Source organism: Misgurnus anguillicaudatus, chromosome 8 (genome assembly GCF_027580225.2).
Source record: "Misgurnus anguillicaudatus chromosome 8, ASM2758022v2, whole genome shotgun sequence".
In the NCBI taxonomy this organism is placed as follows: domain Eukaryota; kingdom Metazoa; phylum Chordata; class Actinopteri; order Cypriniformes; family Cobitidae; genus Misgurnus; species Misgurnus anguillicaudatus.
The window spans coordinates 25,611,649-25,628,715 of record NC_073344.2 but is presented as its reverse complement, the minus strand read 5'-3'; the positions used below and the strand labels follow the sequence as shown (position 1 = coordinate 25,628,715).

At 35.3% G+C, this 17,067-nt stretch overlaps 1 protein-coding gene across 2 annotated transcripts; it reads left to right on the top strand.

The window, feature by feature from the left end:
• Nucleotides 1–272: 272 nt before the first annotated feature.
• mars1 (methionyl-tRNA synthetase 1) lies at nucleotides 273–17,009 on the top strand. Of its 2 annotated transcripts, XM_055214091.2 has the most exons (22): nucleotides 273–511; nucleotides 707–797; nucleotides 1,076–1,154; nucleotides 2,180–2,311; nucleotides 2,458–2,533; nucleotides 2,611–2,789; nucleotides 2,877–2,986; nucleotides 3,077–3,193; nucleotides 3,407–3,610; nucleotides 5,158–5,359; nucleotides 5,543–5,617; nucleotides 5,709–5,879; nucleotides 7,413–7,508; nucleotides 8,041–8,158; nucleotides 8,802–9,015; nucleotides 11,736–11,867; nucleotides 12,115–12,219; nucleotides 13,271–13,466; nucleotides 13,546–13,617; nucleotides 15,523–15,549; nucleotides 15,902–16,021; nucleotides 16,722–17,009. In XM_055214091.2, exons 1-22 carry the CDS (start codon nucleotides 409–411, stop codon nucleotides 16,869–16,871), a joined length of 2,769 nt encoding a protein of 922 aa, XP_055070066.2. In that variant the 5' UTR covers nucleotides 273–408; the 3' UTR covers nucleotides 16,872–17,009. The 2 variants fall into 2 exon arrangements, with proteins under 2 accessions (XP_055070066.2, XP_055070067.2); XM_055214092.2 differs by lacking the exon at nucleotides 15,523–15,549.
• The last annotated feature ends 58 nt before the right edge of the window (nucleotides 17,010–17,067 follow it).

Here is a 17,067-nt window from a genome sequence, read left to right as displayed (position 1 = left end):
TAAATATGTTACAAATGTAATATTAGTTATAATAAAAACACTTTTAAATAAATTAATAAACAAGTAAGCACCGATTTATATTATTAAAATATATTCGTTGTATTTTGAAATCAGGGTTTGGATGTGTCAGCGTCTCTTTGACCAATGAGGTTAAAACTGTGTCCTGACGTAAGCGCGCTTGTCCATACGACGGCGCGCGTGGCACTATGGGTATTGTAGGCCACACATAGAAGAAATACATTGCGTGTGTAAGTACGCCGGGAGAATAAAAACTACAATTTTCTCTGAAGTGTTGTAGTGTGGTTGCATCAGTGCGCACAGGATTTGTTAGCTGCTTTCTGTTTCTGTTTGAGGGACTTTCTGTCAAAGTAAATCAGTTCAAGAGTGTCGTTAAGTGAAGAGGGTGAGATGAAGCTGTTTATTGGCGAGGGGAATCCGCACTGTGTTAAAGTGCTGGCTGTGCTGGAACTTACTGGAGTGAAATGTGACGTGCAACTAGTCAACCACGAGGGTGAGTGAAACATACTAATGGACCACAGTACGATCACAGCTTTGTCAATTGTAGCATACTATGAATACAAATAGCATGTTTGGTGGTGTTATTGTAGAGTGATGATGTATCAGATAGTAAACCAGTTTTAGTTTTTTTTTCGTAAAGGTATATTTGGTCATTGTGGGCTTTTGTCATGTATGTCAAATGTTATAGAGAAAGTGGTACCATACCTCACTCGACCGGTGTTACCCGTCCTGCTGTTACCCGACGGTCAGCACCTCTTCAGCCCCAACACCATCTGTCAGTGAGTGTCTTACTTTCACTTCTACAATACAATACAATACATTAAACATTACATTACAATACAGTGCAGTAATTATTACAGTACCCTACAGCTCAGTAGAACATTTTGTGTCATTCTGTCAGACAGGTACTTCTATCTCAAGCTAAATAAAAATGCATTTATGGGATATAAACACACAGTATTGTTGCAAATATGTTATGTTTTAGAAATAGGAGCAATATTTTCCTTTAAATAATTGTAATTAATGAGTTTATTTGAATGCCTGTGTGTCCCCACAGATACCTTTATGATGTAAGCGGTCAGAAAGCATCTGAGATCTGTAACCAATGGCTGGAATGGGAAGCAACAGATTTACAGGTAGGATAATCTTAATAAAAATGATGAGATGCTTCATAGTCATTACAAGACGGTTACTGCACGACAATAAAAAGCACAATCAAAGCAATCTAGAGTAGTGATTTAGGGTTTCAAGGTTTTAAACATCACTTTTCTGTCTAACATTCATTATTTACTCAGGCTACAATTTGCACAAGCTCACCAAAATTGGACCCTTGAAGACTGAAAAAATGTTGCCTGGTCTGATGAGTCTCGATTTCTGTTGAGACATTCAGATAGTAGAGTCAGAATTTGGCGTAAACAGAATGAGAACATGGATCCATCATGCCTTGTTACCACTGTGCAGGCTGATGGTGTAATGGTGTGGGGGATATTTTCTTGGCACTCTTTCGGCCCCTTAGTGTCAATTGGGCATCGTTTAAATGCCACGGCCTACTTGAGCATTGTTTCTGACCATGTCCATTCCTTTATGACCACCATGTACTCATCCTCTGATGGCTACTTCCAGCAGGATAAGCAGGAAATGTCACAAAGCTCGTATCATTTCAAATTGGTTTCTTGAATATAACAATGAGTTCACTGTACTAAAATGGCCCCCACAGTCACCAGATCTCAACCCAATAGAGCATCTTTGGGATGTGGTGGAACGGGAGCTTCGTGTCCTGGATGTGCATCCCACAAATCCCCATTAAATAAAAGATCAAAAAGATTAACAATGCAGATGATGAATTTTCACAACCTTATTTGATCATATTTACCAAGGGTGCCAATATTCTTGTACAGGACTGTATATATTACTGTTCTTGTCTTGTTTTAATTGCTTCTATTGTTTACCTAATTTTTTTGATAAAAGCGTCTGCTGAATGACTCAATGAGATATTTGGGTTTGTAAATCTACCTATCAAGACAAGATTCATAGCAAACCATTACAAACACCAATCCCATCTGTAAAATGACAGGCTAATGATTTGTGAATAGAAAAGTTATATCAGGTCCAAGAGAAGATCCAGAAACATATTTAATGATTTGAATGTTTTGTTTTTTAGCCTGCAGTGTTACAGGCCCTCCACATGGTGTCACTGCAGGGAAAACAAAGCGAAGCAGCATCTGTGATAAAGGAGCCACTGAGTTATCTGGAACAGAGACTGAGTAAAACATCTACACCATTCTTAACCTCTGTGAGTCTGACACACACACACACGTTTAAATCAAATGAAATTTCATTACGAAAAATGACACAAAATATACAAAACTATGTTTTTTTATTGTGTTTAAGTCATGGACATTGCTGCAGTTGTTGAATAAAGAATAATGTGTGTTTCAGGATAAAATAACAGTTGCAGATATTGTCCTGTGGGCGGCGCTCTACCCCATCTTATCTGACTCAGGTTTTAAAGCTGGTAAGAACAGATTCACACGTGATGTTTAACCTCTGATGAGCGTTGATGAGCCTCCGTCCCCCCTCTTCCTCTGATAGGTGACCTGCGGTTTGTGCGAGGTTGGTTTGATGGCGTTAGCGTTCTGCCGGCGTGTAAAGCGGCAGCTCAGAAAATTCTGCATGGAAAGAATCCTGAAGTCCTGAAGACTTTCCTACAAAAACTACCAACCACACAAACACAGCGAAGAGACGTCCCGACCAACATCATTCCTGCAGAGGTGCGCACACAACCTCATGTTAACACTATTGTGTGTGTGTGTGTTTGAGAATGACTAACAGTGGATCTGTGATGTGTTGTTTGTAAGGCTGAGGACACAGAACATGTGATGTCACTGCAGGAGATTGAGGAAGCAGCTCAGGTTTGGTCCACAGGACTTAAAGATTGTCCAGAAGTACCGCAGAGGAAACACCCAATGTATGATCTCACACAACAAATCCAGCCTGTCTGCCATATGTTTTGTGTATTTTGTTGTGTAATTGTACATGTGTGTGTGTTATGCTTCAGTCTCCCACAGGAAGGAAAGAGAAACGTGTTGGTCACAAGCGCCCTGCCCTACGTCAATAACGTGCCTCATCTGGGCAACATCATTGGCTGTGTGCTTAGTGCTGATGTGTTCGCCAGGTAATGACATTCATCCTTCAGCATACTGTGCTGTGTTTCTCTCTGTGTACTTCAGTATGTACTTCTAAAACAAGTTTTAGACGCATGTACACCACGGATGAAAGAGCGCACAGGGAGTGATCGGGGGGATAGATACCTTGCTCAAGATGACTCGAATCGGTGACCTTTGGGTTACAAGGCCACATGTAAATGTCTCTCTCTCTCTTTCTCTAGATATGGGCGTTTACGGGGCTGGAATCTCTTGTATGTCTGCGGTACAGATGAGTATGGAACAGCGACTGAAAACAAGGCTCGTGAGGAGGGTCTGACACCAAAAGAGATCTGTGATAAATACCACGACATCCACGCCTCCGTCTATAAGTGGTTCCAGATCGACTTTGACTTCTTCGGTCGCACCACCACCCAACGGCAGACTGAGTAAGAGAGCAATTCAGAGATTGAGGAACTGTCTCAGAAACATTAACCTTTTCCCAGCCATTAATGAGTTATCCATATTTGCATTATTATCCACTAGATACCCATTAACACAGCACTTTGGTCCCAGAAAAATTCAGTAAAATTGTCAGAGAGACTTTTGTGTGAACACAAACACGTCCTGTAAATGTTCTGGGATTGCTTCCGTAAAGAGGACCTACAGTAGTAACATTGTGGTAACATTCACGGAAAGCATTCTGTGTGAACAAGAGGCAGAAACAAAGCGTTTAGTGGCGTGTCGTAGTGAGGAGGCATGTGTCATCGCAAAAAGAAGTTATGGTTCAGCTCTTTGACACAGGAATTTAAACGCAACATTCACCTTGAGAAATGTGTGCAAACTGTACTGAAGCAGAGATCAGGGAGCTCATCACTATCAGAGATCATTCACCAGCATGACAGAACAGAGCATCACGCGCTCCTTATGATCTTATCATAAACAAAAATGCACACACGTGGTATCTCGAGAGAAAAATCACAGATATTAAGCAAACTTAAGATGCTGTGGAAAAACCTACCAAGTGCAGGACTTTAAATATACGTCACGTATCTTTACAGGATCTTTACTGTATGTGTGTGAATGCATAAACAGATTCCTGAAAATCATTGGCAGTGTCAATCAACCAAAAATCAAACGATTCTGGAGGCACGCTCTTACCCAACTTATAAAACACTGAAGCATCCACTGATCCAAAAACAGTAAAAACTCAGTGTATGTTTTGATCATCGTTCTAAATCTGATCTCAAGTATATCAACTTTTTGCTCAAAATTTGGTGTTTTTGAAGAAACCTACCCCTATTTAACTCTTTCCCCGCCAGCGTTTTTTAAATATGGGTAGGTTTCTTCAAAAACACAAATTTTTGAGCAAAAAGCTGAGATAATAAAATTTTTGCGTAGGACTTTTGATATAGATCAGATTCAGAGCGATGATCAAAACATACAACGGGTTCTTTCTCGTTCACGTGAGGCGTTACTTCCAGGTTGCCACCTGGTGGATAATAGTGGTATTGCGGAAAGCCGGAAATTCTCGTCATTGGCAGGGAAGCGTTTTCTCTTAATTGACGAGATAACTCGTCAATGGTGGAGAAAGAGTTAAAAGATGATGAAAAGAGAACAAATGCAGATAGGATGAAACTTTTTGTTGTTTGTTTGTTTGAAAGCAGAGGGTCTTTTTTTTCATTTGATATGTTTATATGATATTTATTTATACAAGAACATTTTCTGGAAGGCATTAAACTTTTGTGAATATCATTAAAATGCATTTTTTTTTAATGATGGCGGGGAAAAAGTTAAAAACGTTTATTGAAGAATTTTTAGTAAAAGCAACTTTTGCTATGTTTTACCTTTATTATGAGTATTGCATCTGTAAAACGTTTTTTAGATGACTCCTGATTGTGTCAAGATACTGAACTTGTGTACTGAAGATGAAGCTGTGATGTGTCCTGGTTGTTACCCTAAACACAAACTAACTCGTGCTCTGTGTCTGTGTCAGAATCGCACAGGATATTTTCTGGCGTCTACACGAGAGAGATTTTCTCCTGGAAGAAACGGTGGAGCAGCTGCGATGTGAGAACTGTCAGCGCTTCTTGGCCGACCGCTTCGTTGAAGGTGTTTGTCCTTACTGTCGCTATCCTGAAGCTCGTGGAGATCAGTGTGATAAATGTGGCCGTCTGATCAACGCTGTGGAGCTCAGGGTGAGTTTGAAGACCAGCACATCTGTTTATCATGCTTGTGTTTAGAGTAACCTGTAGCTGATTGTGCGTCTCTAATGATTATATGTTAGCAAAGCCCTGGAGGGTTTACATGAAATCATTTATGTTTATATGTGCTATTATAATTCATCTGGAGATAATTGTGTTATTTTGCCTCTTCTGCAGAATCCACAGTGTAAGACGTGTAAGGAAACTCCTGTGATTAAGTCCTCTAAACATCTGTTTCTCAACCTGCCAAAGGTGATATAACATATGATAAAATATATAATGGACAGTGTGTGTTTCTTTCATTGACTCTGTGTTTGTTTGTTGGTTTGTTTGTGTGAGTTAGTTGGAGGGCGAGTTGGAAACGTGGTTGGATCAGTCAACAGGTTCTGGTGATTGGACATTAAACGCTCGGCAGATCACTCGCTCGTGGCTGCGGGACGGCCTGAAGCCTCGCTGTATCACCAGAGATCTCCAGTGGGGGACGCCTGTACCTCACCCAGATTACACTGAGAAAGTAAGAGAGTTTACAAGAGCTGGATTTAAAGGGGGCGATGTGTTTTTGTAGGCAAAACCCAGAAGTGAGGTAACATTTTAGCACTTCAGTTTTGTCATCCCGAAGTCAATGGGTTTTTTGAATGAGGTTTTGTTAAAGTGCACCTGTTTCATTGCTAAAAAACAACTTTAATGTGTGTATTTGGTGTAATACAATGAGTTTGTGTGGTTTATGGTTCAAAAACACATTATTTTCCACATACCGTTCATTTTTGTGGCTCCAGATATCCCTGCATTCCTCAAACGATCTGATAAATCAAATAGATCTGTTGTTTGTGTTTCAAAACTGTTTTCTTGTTTTAAAACTGTGATGGTTAAATATGTGTACAAACATTAGGTTCTTGTGACCACGAGCACAGGAATGTGATATGGGCGCGTAACCTCGACAGAGATGATAGTCCAAATCTCTACTAGTTGACACATTTCTTTCTACAGGTTTATCATATCTACCGTTTTATATAAAAAAAATCTAAATATGGGCCTAACCCTAACGGCTGTGTGTTTCATTTTATTCCGCTTTGGCCAAGAATTTATATTTCGGTGCATACCTACTAGTAAATGCATTTAGACTTTAAAATTAATGCGGGTGATTCTCACAAAATCCAGACTTAGAAGGTGTCCAGCATCAGTTTTTTTTAAAAGCCCTTGAAGCCAATTTCTTTGCACATATAAGATTAAGATCTGAACTTACTATAAACATTATTTTTAGACAATTTAAAAAATATTTCCTATAGAATTATTAAATTTTTTTTAGATTATCATTATCAAAAATGATCATTACCGCAACATGATATTACATTAAATATATGCATTTACAAACTCATGTTTCGGTAATGAGAACTAAAAAGTTGTCTAGATACTATGACAAACAACATTTAAACTTTTATCTGGAGAGAAAAAATAAGAACTGCTTACCTGGTAGCCATCTTGAGTGTCACAGTCAATTATGTCGCTTACAACTATTTTTTTTTAAACTGTTGTTTAAACAATGATTGAAATTTGTTGCGGAGGATGAGAAAATTTTTCTTGGACACATTTATATTCCTTATTATTGTCTCTACATCTACCAATGATCACCAAATCCCACATGTTTCTTTACTGTAAATGTTTATAGTATAACATGCACTGAAGCTTTTTATTTTTTAGATTTTTTGAATTATAAATATTTTCATGTCAAAGAACCCAAATTCAGTCATGGACACATTGCGGTAATGAATATTTCCCCGTTAAATGTAGAAAAAACAACAGAATTGGTTTGTATGATGTCATTTAAAATCATGTGGAAAATAGTACGTGAAGAGATTATTATAACTGTATGCTTCTTATTTTGATACTCTTACTTTGCATTTACTTTTTTATCAAAATGTTTCATGACACCTCATAAGTCTAATTTCACGAGAATCACTCATCTGCGATAAACCTCCAACTCCTAATTGACACTGTACGTGTTTGTGTACATGTTTGTGTACATGTGTGTGCGTGTGTGTTAATGTAGGTGTTCTACGTGTGGTTTGATGCTCCTATTGGCTACCTGTCCATCACAGCAAACTACACCGACCAATGGGAGAAGTGGTGGAAGAATCCTCAGCAGGTGCGAATGAACATTGTTCAGTTTTATTATCATCTTCCTCATGACAGTGAAGATTATATTTGTTATCATTATTAATTATTAGTGATTTTTATCTAAATACATGAAGAATCTCTTTAACATGAGCAGCATCTGCGTCATGTTAAAATACATTTTCATATAGTGCAAATTATCTTTTTTTTAACTTCTTAATTCATTTTCATTTTGTCAAGCAGTTTCTTGAGGTTTAACACTGAGATTTTTTTCAAAAGAGTTCACAGCTTTTCTGGGATCTTACTGACTAAATTTTCTTCATGATTCAGTACAAAATTGTCAATTTTAAAATAGATATTTCATTTTCTAATAAAAGAAATGAATACGTTGACACCATTTTATTTCTGTCTACAACATTTAAGCAAACACCTTTAAGTCAAAAGTTTTTTTAGGATCTTGAGAAAGATTTCAGTCATTTAGACTAATAGACGTCAGTATGAAATGCTCTTATGATGAAGAGGTTTGTGATGATGGATTTGTAATGTTGACGTGTCTCCTGTAGGTGGAGCTGTATAACTTCATGGCAAAGGACAACGTTCCCTTCCACAGTGTGGTTTTCCCGTGTTCACTTTTGGGTGCACAAGACAACTACACACTTGTCAATAATCTCATCGCTACAGGTGACACACACCTGAACACATAATATCGATATAATCTAGATTTAAACTGTACACCTGTCTGTCTCTCTATCTGTTTATCTATGTTTCTGTATGTCTGTCTGTCTGTCTCTCTCTCTCTATCTATTTATCTATCTATCTATTTTCCATCTATCTTTCCGTCTAATGCCTGTTATTCATCATATTAATTGATCAAGTTTTTATTAGTCGAATAAAAAGTCTATAGGGTTTCATTAGATTATAATCTATACATAAGGACAATAACATTTACATTAATACTGTATATTCTATAATATATGTACTATTTATTTAATAATTTCACCATCATTTTCTGCAGTTTCATTTCTGTCTTTCATGTAAAAGGCTTTTTTGAAACAACGCAATATTATAAAAAGCACTATATAAATCAATTTGACTTCACTTTCTATCTATCTGTCTATATTTCACTTCATATCAGTCAGATAAACGTCACGTGCATGAAATGTTACATCACTAAATGTTTCTTCCTGTATTTAATGAATATGATCATTCGGTTGTATTTTGAGAGGATCGTCTTCTCTAGAGATCTCTATAATCATGTTTGCAGATGTGATTGGTTTATATGTTAGTGAGAGAATAATGGGAGATTTGTTTTTCATTTGTACAGAATACTTGAATTACGAGGACACAAAGTTTTCTAAGAGTCGTGGTGTTGGTGTATTCGGTGACATGGCTAAAGACACAGAGATCCCGTCAGATGTGTGGAGGTTTTATCTGCTGTTCATCCGTCCTGAAGCTCAGGACTCTGCGTTCTCGTGGGCTGACATGGCCCTCAAAAACAACTCTGAACTTCTCAACAACCTTGGAAACTTCATTAACAGGTCTCTCAATCTCGTTATTTAATAATAATAATAACAATTGTGCATGCAGAGAAGTTTTTCACACACACACACACACACGCACACTCGCACAAAAATGCTTTTATTATGGAGTTTCCATATAACTCAATGTACAAGCCAGAAATTAGCTCTGTTTTTGCATAGGCCTACTAAAGGGTTAAAAGTGTCACATAGTGATCAACAGTAAAAATTACGAATTTGACCTCTTAGCAATAGGAAAAAAAAGCAACATTTAAAAATGCACGATAAAAAAAATAAAAAAATGTGGTTATAATGGAAGTCAATGGGGCAAAAACAGCTACTAACATTTAATGAGGAAGAAAAAATAAAAACTGATGCTACACAAAAACTAAAAATGCATCAAAGCCAATGTTTTTTTACCAATCTTTGACATGTCCAACACTGTGAAAAATTCAACAAAAATCCAGTTTACAATCACTTTTTATATTGAAAATCCGTCATTTTGTGTGTGTTTTTTTTTCTCCCCAAATCAGTGACAACACTTTTGAACTTTGCAATTAAAGAGTTAAAATCATGGAATTTTTTGTGAAGATTTGGTGGTTTTGATTAGTACTGAGGTTGATTAACAGATTTATTAAAAAAATTCTGGAAAAAATATTCATCTGATACATTTTTATAGCCATTTAATTTAGTGAATGTTTTCATCCAGTAACAACACGAAAGGGTAGTAAATTTGCCCACAGTATATCGTTAAGTTTTTGAAACATTTCAAAGCATTTTCTTAAAATATATGTAAATATAAGATTTGTCACCAAAAATCATTCAATTTGCTAAAACAAAGAGAAAGTTGTGGCCAAATTAAGAGTAAAAAAACCCTCTAGTGGATTAAAACATCCCAAACAACACATAAGGGTTAATAAGCAAATGAAATTTAATGCTAAAAAATAATTAACACACGGATGTATTTTTATTGCAGTTGTGAAAGTAAACATTAAACTAACTATTCTGTTTAGATAACTCTCATTCAGATCAGATAACACATGAAATAATTTATTTTATTTATATTAATACACAATATTAATTCATATCTACACATTAGTTATGTAAATAAATAACATTATTAAAAACACTTTTTTATTTTGGTAAAATAACACAACTCCAGATATTTAACACATAAACACAGTGAGAGATTAATCCTGATGTGTGTAACCTCTGAACAATATCATCTTATGTCTCATATATTATCTAGATTATAGTGGAGAGCGGGGCACAAAGTCATACTTTTTTGCTTTGGCTCTATCATTTAAAAAATATTTAAGTTATATGAATCATTTATATACACAATCAACACACATATCTCTGCTACAAATGAACACTTAAAGTTTGTTTGTGTGATGTACAGTTATCATACAATTACACTGAAAGTGGCAGGAGTGCAAACGTTACCCCAATAGGTGGGCTTCATTGTAACAAACAGAGAGTTTATTGTTACACCTGATAGAAAATTGAGTTTAAACACAAATAATTCAATCAAATTCTGTCTATATACTAAAGGTAGATATTATTGTTTATATATCTGCACACATAATAGATAGATATCCACACATTCATCCATCCATCATCCTTCTTCTAACCATCATTGGATTATGCAGCAATGCATAGAAATAAATCATAATAGTGAGTTATTTCCCCTGATATTGTATTAACAGTTATCATTTTGATGAATAGTATTTACATTGTTTTCATTTTATTATCATTGTATACTTGAGACTGTGTGACAACTAGGGCTGGGTATCGATTCAGATGTTCCAGATCGATTCGATTTCGATTCACAAGCTATCAAATCGATTCTCTTTTCGATTCCGATTCTCAGATAGATTTTTATGCTCAATTCTCGATTCGACTCAATGAACATAGATTTACTACAAATACTATATTTATAAAAAAAGAACAGTGAACATAAGTTTACAAGTGGGTAATTAATAAAAAGAAATTAAGAGCCACAAACCTGTATATTACACTTTTTTTGTTTTAGGTACACTTGTGTACATTAAAACAGAACCCTTCTCTAATTTCAAATGCATACAATTATGTTAAAAAATATTAAACAATTTTGATGCAAGATGAAAAATTTATGCTAAAAAAAGAACAGTCACATTCCTTGATCAAACAGGATCAGATTATTTCATTCATACAAAATCAATTCGTGGCCTTTGAGAATCGATTTTGAATCGACCACGTTTAAAAAAAAAACGATTATTTGAAAATCGATTTTTTTTTTGTCCAGCCCTAGTGACAACTAAAATGTTTAAAAATGTTTTCAATCCCAGCTATCAGTTACTAGGAGTTGCTGACATGTTTTAAAATGCTGTTATGTTTTAGGTAACAAGTAATTTAAAATAATATAAGGTGTGTGTAAGTCACCAAATCCAACAACTCAACAAGATGAAGAAATTTACTTCCATGCCTCCAAAACACTCAAAACTTTTCACAAATTCACAGGAGATCTTCTGACAGTAAGAGAAAAAGACCAAAAGTTAATTGTTACAATTAACCCCACATTATTTGGTGTCACGCTCAATCATAATCAATAGATTAATAAAGAAATTAAACTGTGAGGAGCAAATGCTTCTGTTAAGCTTGTTTAATATCATGTTGATTTGTAATGTTGTTGTTTTTATTATATTTCTGTTGAATATTTTCATGCTGGTAATTGTAGTTTTTCTCACTGGTCTGTGCAGGGCAGGGATGTTTGTGAGTAAATTCTTTGAAGGTCACGTTCCTGAGATGTTCCTCAACGATGATGATAAACGTCTCATTGCTCAGGTCTGCTGGGAGCTCAAGCAATACATCCAACTGCTGAATAAAGTCCGGTTAGCATCTGCACTTCAACACATTTCTCTGTTTGATGTAATTTAGTGAAGCGTTTTATACAAACATATGTGACACTTAAGTATTTCATTTGAATAAAAGTCAAATATTTGTAGTTGTTTTAAATATCCAGTATATAAGGAGTGAAAATTGATGTGAAATGGAACTCTGATTATATTATGATTGAACAAGCGTTTATACTGTATGTATGCTGTGCGTGTGTGTGATGTTTGGTTTTCTGTCTGTCAGGATTCGTGATGCTCTGAAGTGCATCCTGAACATCTCGCGTCATGGCAATCAGTACATCCAGGTGAATGAACCCTGGAAAAAGATCAAAGGAGGAGACAGTGACAGGTGAGTTTCTTTAATGTGAGAAATAACAATATAATCAAAATTATTTTCTTCTTTTATTGCAGAGTCCCTGTGAACACATGACGTTAAAAGATTAGTCCATTTTCTTAAAAGAAAAATCCAGATAATTTACTCATCACCATGTCATCCAAAATGTTGATGTCTTTCTTTGTTCAGTCAAGAAGAAATTATGTTTTTTGAGGAAAACATTGCAGGATTTTTCTCATTTTAATGGACTTTAATAGAGCCCAACATTTAATACTTAACTCAACACTTAACAGTTTTTTTCAACGGAGTTTCAAAGGACTATAAACAATCCCAAACGAGGCATAAGGGTCTTATCTAGCAAAACGATTGTCAGTTTTGACAAGAAAAATAACAAATATACACTTTTAAACCACAACTTATCGTCATGTAGATCCGGTCGTGATGCGCCAGCGTGACCCCACGCAATACGTCATGACGTCAAGAGGTCACAGAAGACGAACGCGAAACTCCGCCCCAGTGTTTACAAGTGTGTTGAAAGAGGACCGTTCCTACGTTGTTGTATGTCTACTGATACTAATTAATGTCTTTGTGGCAGTTTATTGTTTAAAATGGTCCGCAAATTTGCGTTTTATGTATGTAACACGTGTCCTCCCTACGTCACTACGCATTTACGTTAGGTCACGCTGGACCGGATCTAGACGAGAAGTTGTGTTTTAAAAGTGTATATTTGTTATTTTTCTTGTCAAAAATGACAATCGTTTTGCTAGATAAGACTCTTATGCCTCGTTTGGGATAGTTTAGAGTCCTTTGAAACTCCGTTGAAAAAAAAATGTTAAGTGTTGAGTTAAGTATTAAATGTTGGGCTCTATTAAAGTCCATTAAAATGAGAAAAATCCTGCGATGTTTTTCTCAAAAAACATAATTTCTTCTCGACTGAACAAAGAAAGACATCAACATTTTGGATGACATGGTGGTTAGTAAATTATCTGGATTTTTCTTTTAAGAAAATGGACTAATACTTTAAGATTACAGCCAGATGCTGATTAAATCTTTGTTTGGGCTTTAGGCAGCGTGCCGGTACGGTGACGGGTGTATCGGTTAATGTGGCGTGTCTTCTGTCTGTCCTGCTGGAGCCCTACATGCCCACAGTGAGTCAGACCATCCGAACCCAACTGCAGGCTCCGCCCACCTGTACCGCCGCTATGATGACTGGAGCGGGACGCTTCATATGTACACTACCAGCCGGCCATCGCATCGGCACGGTAAATAACACATTCATGACGTGTGTGTGACCCCGAGAAAGGTCATGTTGAGTTTTATTAACCTTCACCTCTTGTGCAGGTCAGTCCTTTGTTTCAAAAGTTGGAGAACGAACAAATTGAGGCATTGAGAAAACGATTTGGAGGACAACAGGTTTGTAAAAACAGTCATCCCTCATTAAAATGATCAGGCAATGTTAAAACAGCAAGACATTTTAAGGAAATACTAAAAAAACTGAAATGAAGAGAATATATTTACATAATTTTATTTGAAGAGTTGGTAACACTTTACTTGAAGAGGTGTTCATAAGACTGACATGACGCTTGCTATGAACATGAAGGAGATTTATGCACGTTTATGACAACTATCAGTAAGGTCATTTGTTCAATTATGGCCTTTTTAATGTAAAGATGACATTGTTTCAGATGTCTTTGTTTTGACAGCTTGACATTAACCAAGACAACATAATTGACCACTTTTTCAGTGATACAAATTGAATTTGTCATTAAAATGTCATTAAGTGTTGTATAGTTTTATAACAACATCATGAATATTCTTCAGTTCATAAAGTTTCCTCCGTGTGTGTTTAACAAATAAAATCAATCATTTAATAATAATAAATTCTATAAAATTATAAAAACATATTTTATTGGAGACGGATTAACCTAAAATTAAATGAAAACAGTAGAAAAATGGGTAAAGCCATGCAGCGGTGGGGTCCATATTGCTGCAAAGTTAATTACATTAAATTAAATTAAATTGATTAAATGTTTTGTTAGTTTTTTCTATGTCAGAAAATCCCAGAGCCCTCTGTGTGAGGAAGAATAAGTTCTGTTAGTATACATAAAGTTAAGTATAATCTTTTGACGTGTCGGTTGCATTTTGTTATGGTATTTAAAATTATTTGACGTAGTATTAACACTTCATGACAGTTTAATGTAATGTTAACCCATAAAGCTATAGTTTCTTAAGTTTGATAATTATTCTGCTATGTCATGTTTATGACAGATTTATGACAAGTTATGTTGTATTGGTTAATGTTAGGTTGTCATGGCAAAGACATCTTAAGCAATGTCATATTTGCATTAAAATGACATAATTGATCAAATGACACTTGGTGATAGTTATTGAAAATCTGCATAAAATCTCCTTCATGTTCGTAACACGTGTCATGTCATGATTATGAAGGTGTTGTGTCAGTCTTATGAACACCTCTTTAAGTAAAGTGTTACCAAAGAGTTCAGGTGCAAAACTCTCTAAAAGTGCGTCTGACATGTTTTTTTGTAAATGAGCTTCAGACTCGTATACGAAATTCTAACCCTAACGTTCAGATTTTACTTTAATAGCAATGCAAAGGTTTTTAGTCAGTAATTAAAATGCCTTATTTTCACAAATCTCACTTTAGTCATTTCATTGGTATTTAACAATTTTTACTGTACGTGCATGCAAAAATCTCAATTTTTAAAAATGTCACTCTTTACTGTGCTTTCTGAATAAAAGGAAAAAGGCAAAAAAATGAGTCTGTATCCTAGTATATTCTTTAAACCTTTAACCAGGTAAATAAAACTCTTGCACATAAAACTCAGCAATTCTTCTTCTGTGCACATTGAGGACTTTGCAGAAAAATCGTTTTGCCGTTGTGTAATACATTTAAGTAGTATTTCTGAATGGCCTGAGGCCGGGATTAAGCGGATTTGAAGCGAAAGTATTTAATGAATGAATAATACGAGCACTCGCTTAAAGTCACCAAAGGCTTTTGCATCTGAGCTCTTTATATATTTTATGTGATAAACTTAAAATGGTCTCAAATGATACATTTAAAATATTTATTTATTTATTTTGAAAGTAAATGATGTGTGCCGATTCTTACTGGTTAACAAGATCACCTATGAACACAGTGTATTAATGATCCATACTTGTCAACGTGAGCCAAATTTAGCAGAGGATTTGATCTCAATCTTGATTATCTAAATGTTCTATCCGTCGGCTGTTTTTTCTGAAGTAACATGATGACATGAAGTGCCTGCGGTTATTTGTCTCTCTGATTTTCTCATTCAGTCAGAAGAGGAGAATGATAAAGGAGAGGTAGATACGCATGTGAACGTTCAGTCTTCTCATGGCTTTGTGTCTTTAACCGACTGTGAAATGGATTCAGTGATGATGTGTCTGTATTCAGTGTGGATCAAAGCCTGCTGCTGTCACTCATCCAGACGTGTTTTCTTTAAACTCAGAATAGAAACTCTGCCCTCGGCTTACAGAAAACACATTTTAGATTCTGCTTAACCTTTATTTAAGAGACTTGACTTCACACACAGCTAACAGATATTTTTGCATGCATGCGTGTGTGTTGTGAATGAACTAATGTGATATTATTTCATTATTAAATGACTTTATTTATATTCTCAAGCAGTCACATAATAAAATATTGATTTCTCAGACTCCCAACACGGCTGCAGTCGACACCAAACCCAACGCCGGTGTTGAGCTGAACTCTCCAGTGAATGTTAAAGCAGATCCAGAGAGAGCCAAACAGCTGAATGTGTTACTGACAGAACAAGTAAGAAATTAATACAACATATGAACCAGCTTGTTTTTCTAATATACTGTAATGTATCTGATCATCCAGACACCTGTCTTTTCGTCCTGCGTTTTACCTTTAGTAGCAAAGTATTTTTCTGTTTAAGTATGGTGGGAGATTTTAAAAATTATATTAATTGGATTTATTATAAGAGTTATTATCCTGAAAATTGTGTTTAGAAAATATTCTGTGAAAGCAAATATTTAATATTTTTGCAACTGCGCCAAGCGTGAAAACACACTGATGTTGAGATATATGAACGCAAATTAAACGTTAAGCGTTTTTATCAATTATTTGTTATTTTAATTGTTAAATATTTGAATTCTGATTTATTTTGATAAAGGTGAGATCGTGTTTGGGAACGAACATTTTATCTGCAAATGTTTCATTGCATTTGCTGTGTAATTTGAGGATTTTTTTGTCTGGTTTGATGGATTTTCTATTATATAATTTTTAATAACTTGATCACTAAAATATTCTAAAAAATCGAAGAAAAACGTTTAATAAAAATAACATTATTTTTTATATTAATTCAATATTTTAATACTAATTATTGAATTATGTTTGATATAATAAATATTTGTGTGTATGTACTGTGATTTTAATTTCATTTCTAAAGCTTTATGTAATGGTTTGAAGTAGATGAGAGGAATAATCGGCTGTAATTTGTGTTTTTCAGGCTGATAAAGTACGAGCACTGAAGGCTCAGAAAGCTGAGAAGTCTGTTATCACCGAGGAAGTCGGCAAATTGCTGGAGCTAAAAAAACAACTCGCTCTTGCAGAAGGCAAAAGTCCAGAGCCGTCCAATCAGAAAGCTAAGAAAAAGTGACAATTTTATCAGTTCAGGTAGACCGCATATGAATTTGTTGAAAGGATTGTACTGGATATTGTTTTATATAACTGCCCTGCCCGGATATGCAAAACAAAATGTCCTTTTAAAAACCTAATAAAATATATACATTCCCTATTTTATTTATCTGCTTTTTAACTAAAGATTTATTTATGCACACACACACACAAAGAAA

Excerpts from the sequence above, each read along its gene's own strand:
- mars1 (XM_055214091.2), top strand. The coding sequence starts at position 409 with ATGAAGCTGTTTATTGGCGAGGGGAATCCGCACTGTGTTAAAGTGCTG. Across the intron at positions 512-706 it reads GCAACTAGTCAACCACGAGG|AGAAAGTGGTACCATACCTC; the intron begins GTGAGTGAAACA and ends CAAATGTTATAG. Across the intron at positions 9,016-11,735 it reads CTTGGAAACTTCATTAACAG|GGCAGGGATGTTTGTGAGTA; the intron begins GTCTCTCAATCT and ends TGGTCTGTGCAG.